This window comes from Andrographis paniculata, unplaced genomic scaffold, assembly GCF_009805555.1.
Source record: "Andrographis paniculata isolate CXL003 unplaced genomic scaffold, ASM980555v1 Contig37END, whole genome shotgun sequence".
NCBI classification, from domain to species: Eukaryota; Viridiplantae; Streptophyta; class Magnoliopsida; order Lamiales; family Acanthaceae; genus Andrographis; species Andrographis paniculata.
In genome coordinates this window covers 1,630,773-1,639,704 of record NW_026137570.1, presented here as the reverse complement: position 1 = coordinate 1,639,704, position 8,932 = coordinate 1,630,773, and the positions used below count along the sequence as shown (strand labels likewise).

Here is an 8,932-nt window from a genome sequence, read left to right as displayed (position 1 = left end):
AAATCATACAATATAAATTAAATTTAATACACATTTATATTATTTTATTCATTATCCATCAAATCAATACACATCAAAACTTCTCAAACCCTAACCAAACTCAAACACAAAAAAAACAATAAAATTTAAACTCATCCCAAAATTTAAATAAAAATCAAACACAAATTCAACTTTTCTCAAACTCTTCTTTTAAAGAAACACACCCTTACATATATAATAAATATATTAATTAATATTAATATATTTATTATTGAATTTCCGTATTGGATTTAAGTTGAGGCCTTCAATCCTAATCCGACGCGACATATTTATTATTATATCGATCCTTTTATATAATTAGATCGAAAGCTTACACCTAATCATTTTGTGTCCAATTATCATATCGTTTCAATTTTTGTCAATTATAAACTAAACAAATCTTAAATTTTTATCAAATTTTTTTATTCATATAATATTTTTTTAATATATATATATATTACATTAAATATCATTTTTTATTAAATACTATTTGTTTACTAAAATATTACACTTAGGGCTCGTATGCTTATTATTTATACTACTCGATTTTTTTTATTGCAAGAAACTCTTTAAAAAAGAAAGTAGTATCCAAATATAATAGTCATATTTATCATTTTTTTTTGTTTTAAAACAATATTTTTATTTTCATAAATAATCATATCACTGTAAAATTACCTTTACTTTTTTATTATTATTATACAATTGTAGCTACTTTTTACACTAATACACTCACAAGGGTAAAATAGTCTTCTATCCGTACTTTTTACCCGCTATCAATATAATATCAATATTCCTTAAATATCGTGTCAAATACAACTCAAATTATAATTTTGGGACAGAGAGAATATTATTTTTTATAATTTTATATATCTAATATAAAAAAATACATTAATCTAAAAATATAAAGTGAGCACATTAATATCATGTTTCACATTTATATCATGTTTTGTTAGATAAATATATAATTTAATTTGACATATTGAAAACATATCATTGATAACATATTGAAAACATATCATTGATAAAATATTTCTAAAGGTATATGAATAAACAGAGCCAAAAATTCATGCTTATTTGGAAATTTTTTTTTTTTTTCAATTTTGTTATTAAGTTCTTCTCTGTCTAACAAAAGAATTGTGGATAAAAATTAAAAAAAAAAAAAAAAAAAAGGATCATTTAATTATATAGGATTATATATGTACCTTTTTAATTACTTGTATTTTTTAAAATAGAATATTAATTAAATGTCTTTATTAAGTAAATATACATTTTTTTTTTCACGTAGTTTTAAAAATATTAGTATTATATTGGGATATAGTAAAAATAAATTATAAATGACTAAAATAAGTTTATTAGTACGTGTGATATAAATGTAATGACATTTGTGTAATATATTATAAGATGTAATGGTATTTATAATGTTAGGTAGATAATACAGTTACTAAAAAAAATTGATACTTTGTTATGCAACGGACTAAAATGAAAAAATAAATATTTTGCCGTAGGACGGAGAGAGTGTATTTTAATTAAAAAACGGTAAAGAATGAATAATATTGATAGTTTAAAATAATAAAAGAACAAATCCATTAATTCATTATTCAAATCAAACTTAAAAGTCAAAATACAAATAATTCTCAAAAAAATATATGAGATTAAAGATATTTTTTTTATTTTTAGCTCTATTCAACTACATAAATTTTTTTACATATCATATCAAATATTTATATTTCACAAAATATCATATGTACATATATCAAATATTAAGTTTTTATTATTCAAGATTTAATTTAAATATTAATATGATCTTTTTAATTATATACTCCCTCCGTCCGCCTCTAAAGATCGCATTTACTTTTTACGCCATTGTACTTAACAGTAAAAATATCTTTATATTTGTATAATTTTTTTTTGTACAAATATCATTCTATTAGTATTATAAGACAATAATGAAAATATTTTTTCAATTTTTTCTTAATTTGTACTATATTTTGATATAATAATTAATATTCAAAAATCAACATAAAAAAAAAAATTGTGACCTTTAGAGCTGGACGGAAGTAGTATTTTATAAAGAATTGCAATAATACATAATATTAAAAATACTAACTTTTTTTATTTTCAAATTTCAAAAAAATTTATTTAAATGGAGACAAATAAAAAATAAAAAATAAAATTAGCAAAAGTGAAAATGTTAAGAATAAAATAACCAACCAAACACACCATTGTGTCATTTTCTCTTTGAAACATAAAATAATTTTCGAACCCTAAGAAACATTGATTGTCGGGATGTCTTCTTTTTGGCTGTGTCCTAATATATATTCAAAATAATGTGTCTTTGTAAAGATCGACCTTCACTAAAATTTTATTGTTGTCTTGACAATGTCGATGGTTTTTAACCTCAAAAATTATATAATAACTATGTATATATATATATATATATATCCATTACTCGATCCGAATCTCGTACTAGAAGACCAAACATTACGGCTCGGTTTTCTTTGATATATATATATTTTTTAATTTTTTTTTACTATATTCTTACAATCTTTATAATAATATATAATATTTTCTCACAAAATATTTCATTTATATAATAATTTAAACCGAAACTTAAAACTAAAATATATAAACTTTAACTAAATATAATTTTTGTGTATATTTCATCGATGTTTTCGTCATTTAGCATATTTATACAATGAATCAATTATCCTTTGTCTATATATACGCTTTAATTATTCAACGTGTAAATGTTAAAGAAAAAATTAAATAATAGTTCGATATGATTCAACTGTATATATTATACACAAGTTTTTAACATATTTTTGTATATAATTCGACATATTTCTTATGTGGTTAAATAGCTCTAATTTTTTTATTTTTTTATTTTTTTTTCACCGACGTAATTATAAAAATAAATAAATAAATAAACTTATAATTTCAACACTTTATTAATTAATTAAGCATTGAATGTATCTTATTCTCACAACTATATATACACATATGGCATAACTAAGAAATACTTTAGCTTTTGCTCCTACATTCTTCTTCTTTCGATGTTTTTCTTACTTCATAACAATTTCCGAATCTCGAATTCAGACCAAAGAAATCAAAGTGGATATTGAATCGGAATTTCTTTTGTGTTTGTTTGATTGTATTCGCGCATGGATTCCTTCAACCGAAAAGCAACTTTCGACCGAGTTTTCCAGGTTGATTTATTCTTTCAAGTGTTGTTTTTATGAATACGAAATTTAGGGTTTAGGGATTACAAGTTGAGTAACATGATATATATATATATATACGATGGGGTTCAGCACCGTGCTGACAGCGCACTATGTGCTACTAATATACAGTATTATTACAAATAGTGTATATGTTAATATAATATAAATACAGTACATAAACTAACAATACATGTTATAGTTTCATACAACACACAACAGTTGATTTTAGCACACGGTATACTCTTATACGGCATACTCTTATATAGCAAACTTGTAATTTTGAATAAAGAATACATGTTTTTATTACATAATACTTTCTCCGTCCCAAAAGAGTTGTCTTGTTTGTCCATTTTTATCGGTTTCAAAACAATTGTCTTGTTTTCTTATTTAGTAACTGTGGTCCCCACTTTATAACGAAATTGTAGCTATTTTTCCAAACTATCTCTAATTATTACTCTAATCTACTTTTTGAAGATTTAAAAAAGTAAGGGCAATTTAGTCTTTTATATTCTACTTTATATCCATTTTCAATTAAATATTATTATTCTTTAATTCTCATGCCAATTTTCAACGAGATATCTCTTCTGAGACGGAGGGAGTATATTTGTACATATATGTGTGTATGGACTTATTAATCCAATTATATTGAATTTCAAGTAAAAATAAATAAAATTAAGATTGTGTTATCCTGTTTTCATTTCCTATTTTCGGTTTCATTCACATATTTTCCATACAAAAGCATCACTTCCAACAACCATTTGTTCATATAAAAAGTATTTTTTACTTTCAGAATTTTAGAAAATAAAAACACAAAAGAATTGTAGAACACATGTTATCACCACTTATTTCTGTAAATAGATTGAAAAATAATCGATATAGACATAAAGAAGAATTTTACTTTTTATCAAAAATAGTATATAATCATACTTTTATGGTGTGTTTGTTTGGAAAAAAAAATTTCAAATTTTTATTATTCATTCAATTTTTTCCGTTCAAAGGCATCAAGTCAAATTCTTATTTTTCATTTTTTTTTTAAGTATACTAAGAATTAATTTTACATTCGAAACATCACATTAATATTCATTTATATCAAATCATACAAATATTCCAATTTAAATTTTTTTATTGTTCAAACCCAATTCAAAATTCAAACCCCAAACAAAATTCATTTTAAATTTTTAAAATTTTTAGAAGAAAAAGACAATAATGACCTTTTCAACAACAATAAGTCATATGTATGAAACTTTTCTACACACAATCTGTTCAAATCATTAAAATTACAAGAGATCATAGACTAAAATTGCATTCTTCTCTAAAAAATTAACTAGACATATAAAATAAATGGGTAAACTGTTTTTTTTAGTCCCGTAACTGGACCCCCTTATCATTTTTGTTCCGTAAGTGGAGTATGTCGCAAACTAGTCCCATAAGTGAAAAAATTTCGTTGTTTTAGTCCTCTGACGCCGGAGACGGGACTAGTTACGGAACAACGAAAATTTATCGAATTCAATGGATTAGAGAAAAAAATATATAATTAAAATTGATGTTAATTAAGTCCATTTTCTATATTATAATACAGGTTAACGAGTCTTTATCGATTCAAATACTTTTATTTCTCCTTACAAGTTCGGCGGAGGCAACCGATTTAAACTACGAATCACCGGAGCAAAAAAGATACCAACGAAGGACGCTCATCGCCCTCCTAGGTTACCTTGTGCTAACAATCGTAATCTTCGTGTGCATTTGTCTGAAAATCAAACTATGTGGGGAAAGAGAAATGCATACATCGGAGCTAGACGAGCCCAACATGACAAATGTTGTAAGAAAGCTCGATATAAGCTTAATCGACTCGTTTCCTTTGGTAACATTTCCTCCTCTGGACAACATATTTTGCTTCACCGAATGTCATATATGTTTGGAAGAATTCGAACAAGGAGAAATTATACTTAAGCTTCCCGCTTGCGGCCATGGTTATCACAAGGATTGCATCACCCGGTGGATGAGCGCTCGCGACTCGCGATGTCCTAATTGTCGACATGAATATGGCCATGTCTAAAATTAAATATATTTGTCTAAATTTTTTATGATATATGTTAGAAATATTTTAGATATTTAGTCTGTAGTTTAGAATAGATTTTAGTGTCTAGATTAGCTTATTAGTATTTGAGTCAATCGAATTTGTATTGCGTCTATTTATAAGCTCTTATTTCATTATTAATAATATACAATTCCGAAATTTTGTAAAATATAACAATATATATATTAGCATTAGTGTTGATGAACATGATTAAGTTAGATCCGAATATAAATTGAAATAAAATTTATCATAATATTTAACAAAATCGCATGCAACATATAATGTTGTTTAAACAAATGCTTAGTTCACAAATAATCTAACAAGATAATGAATGGTTATTAACTAACAGCATAATTTATTGAAGGCATAAAAATTATTTTTTAAAAAAAATAAAATACAAAATCGAAGTTCAAATAAACAAAATTTTAAATATAGGGATGACAACGAGATTAGTTCAAAATTGTTCTCCGCTCTACCTCTGCTCAATCTCGCCTTAAATCGTTTTGAGTTTAAGATTAATCTAGAGAATTTTTATCTTTAAAAAATATAGGTAATACAATTATAATAAAAAAATTAATTAAGCATTATATATCAAATATTTAAAATTTGAAAAACACCAATTAGTATCGAAAATATATTTTCAATCAGAGTGACATCGGAATAGTAATTATACCGAATTTAGCTATAGTTAACACTTTGAAATTACTAATACAAATATCTTGTTAGCCATCCGACGTAAATTATTCTGATCAACAAAATTTTAGTGTTCTTATGAATTTTTCTTGATTTCCTATTATTTTCCGAAAATCTCCACCGTCCAAAAATTATCCAATCCCAATCAACGAACCAGATCATTTCTGAAAACACTATATAACTAAAGGAAGAAGACAAATGGCAGTTTGACAAAGGCTTCGAATTAAGAACATTCTCATCGATCTTTTTTCTTCAATTTCTTTCCTCCATTTCGATTAATTCAAGAAAAAAGAAATCAAAATAAACATTACCAAACGCCTCCATTTGAGCTTCAAATGCCGCCTAAACCCAAAACCGCCGGCCCTTCAGCGCCGCCGCCGCCGCCTCCGTCATCGCCGCCGTCGACGTCTCCGCCGCCGCCTTCGCCGCCGCTTCCGACGTCTCCGCCGCCGCCGTCGCCGCCGCTTCCGACGTCGCCTCCGCCGCAGCCGCCGCTCCCTCCGTCACCAGGCCCCAGCGTAGAAACCCGGAGCGCCGCCAAAAAAAGGGCTCGCGCCACTCGCAGCTCCACCGCCCAAGGCGCCGCCGTCCTCCACGAACCCTCCGACGACATACATCTCACTCCCAAGAAGAGGAATAAAACTTCCGGCGACACCTCCTCCGCCACCGCCTCCACCTCCTCCGCCAGATCCGTCGAATCCGACGCCGGCGGCGGCGGCGCTGGAGCAATTATAATCGAGCACAGCAAGGAGATCACGACGTTCAAATCCAAGGCCAATAAAATCAAGAAAGGGCTGAGAAAAGCGATCCCCGGTCTATCGGTCCGGCTGAACCCGGAAGAACCGGACGGGCGGTCCTTTCGGATTCGGGAGGCCGTCGACGGCGGCCAGACCTTCGTCTCTTTAATGGATATGGAGCCGCCGTTTCAGCCGATGAAGGACCTCGACGTCGACGAGGTCATCGCCGACATCGTCAAACAGTTACAACCGCCGGATCAAGAATGATGGGGTTCGGAGAATCCGAGGTTAGGGTTTTGAGAAATTGATGATTGAAAAAATTGGGGTTCGGATGGATTCAAGATTAGGGTTTTGAAAAAAATCGATGATCAAGAAAGATTGAACGAAACCAATGATCGAGAAAAATGGAGTTCGGACGGATTTGAGATTAGTGTTTTGGAAAAATGGATGAGCAAGAAAGATTGGGTTGGAATGAATTTGATATTAGGGTTTTGAAGAATCCATTATCAAGAAAATTGGGGTTCAAACGAATACGAAATTAGGGTTTTGAGAATTTGATAATAATTCTAGATTAGGATTTTGAACAATCCATGATCATATCATTGGGTGTTTCTTTTGATTGTCTTCATGATAGGTTCTTCAATTCTTTGATTTTCGATTTTCTTTGGTTCTTTGATTTCTTGAAGTTCTTCCTCACTCTAATTTTGAGCTGGCAAAAACTGACCCAACACGACAACTCGACACGATTCGATACAAAATAATTGGATGTGGGTCAAAAATTTCAACCCGATTATGTATACGAGTTGACATGAACCCGACACGATAGTAAACGAGTCGGGTTAGGGTTGAGACTAGCTCTCAACTCGAACCCGACACGACAACCCGATTATAATATATTAATATTGATTAATATATTTATTATATATGTAAAATAATCATAAGTTAATAATTTTCTCATAAATTAATTTAAATTAAGTTCAATTTTAAATAATTCAACGTAATTTACGCTCAAACTAATAAAAGCTAACATAACACAACAGCACAACAAAAAATTATTTAATTTGAACAAGAAATTCGACTTCATTATGTATACGGGTCAATACGAGTCAATCCGAACCCGACACGATAATAAACGGATCAACTTGAACCCGACACGATTATAAACGGATCGAGTTAAGGTTGAGTAATTTAACGGTTTAAAGTATTCAACCCGACACGAATCATCCCATTGTCAGCTCTACTCTAGTTAGTTCCAATTTGGAATTTAGGGCTAGTGATCTTTTGTTCGATTTTTTTGTTTGAAATGCATCTTGACAAAATTGTGTACATTCATGCCTATCGCGTTTTATTTTTTATGATAAGTCATATAATTTCAAATTTAATTAATTAATTAAAAACACGAGGTAGTGAATATTTAATTTAGACTCTCTTTTATATATACTATATTTTTTCGAAAAAAAAAAAAAAAAGTAACATTAATATTTAACAACTGTAGTTTAAAGAAAACAATCAAACAAAACATCAGTTCCAAAATTTTTCAAAGTCTCAAAACCTCTATATCTATACCGCAGTCTGTTTCTTTGGGGGTTTGAATTTTGAGTTGAGATTTGAATATTAAAAATTTTGAATTTGAATGATTGTATGCTGTTATAAACAAGTGTTGATGTAATATTTTAAATGTAAAATTGATTTTTAGTATAATATAAAAAATGGTAAACTGTTTTTTTAGTCCCGTAACTGGACCCCTTATTAGTTTAGTCCCGTAAGTGGAGCCTGTCGCAAACTAGTCCCATAAGTGAAAAATTTTCGTTGTTTTAGTCCTCCGGCGTCGGAGACGCCCGCGTGGCTCGCCGGAGGTGACGTGTCCGCCAGGTCAGCGACACCTGGCGGACACGTGGATTTTTTTATTTATTTTTATTTTTTAAAATTTTTTTTAAAACTTATTTTTAATTTATTTTTAATTTTTTAATTTGATTTAATTTTTAAAAAAATTGAAAAAAAAATAAATAAATCCACGTGTCCGTCAGGTGTCGCTGACCTGGCGGGACACCTGGCAGACACGTCACCTCCGGCTAGCCACGCGGGCGTCTCCGGCGCCGGAGGACTAAAACAGCGAAATTTTTTCACTTATGGGACTAGTTTGCGATAGACTCCACTTACGAGACTAAAATGATAAGGGGGTCCAA

At 29.5% G+C, this 8,932-nt stretch overlaps 2 protein-coding genes across 2 annotated transcripts; both read left to right on the top strand.

Moving 5' to 3' along the window:
• Positions 1–3,179: 3,179 nt before the first annotated feature.
• On the top strand, positions 3,180–5,295 carry LOC127250442 (RING-H2 finger protein ATL80-like). Its single transcript, XM_051273725.1, has 2 exons — positions 3,180–3,224; positions 4,819–5,295. The coding sequence occupies exons 1-2, from the start codon at positions 3,180–3,182 to the stop codon at positions 5,293–5,295; spliced, it is 522 nt and encodes a 173-aa protein (XP_051129682.1).
• A 1,049-nt stretch (positions 5,296–6,344) lies between these two features.
• On the top strand, positions 6,345–7,013 carry LOC127250440 (classical arabinogalactan protein 9-like). Its single transcript, XM_051273724.1, has one exon. It carries the CDS (start codon positions 6,345–6,347, stop codon positions 7,011–7,013), a length of 669 nt encoding a protein of 222 aa, XP_051129681.1.
• The last annotated feature ends 1,919 nt before the right edge of the window (positions 7,014–8,932 follow it).

Excerpts from the sequence above, each read along its gene's own strand:
- LOC127250440 (XM_051273724.1), top strand. The coding sequence starts at position 6,345 with ATGCCGCCTAAACCCAAAACCGCCGGCCCTTCAGCGCCGCCGCCGCCG.
- LOC127250442 (XM_051273725.1), top strand. The coding sequence starts at position 3,180 with ATGGATTCCTTCAACCGAAAAGCAACTTTCGACCGAGTTTTCCAG. Across the intron at positions 3,225-4,818 it reads CTTTCGACCGAGTTTTCCAG|GTTAACGAGTCTTTATCGAT; the intron begins GTTGATTTATTC and ends ATTATAATACAG.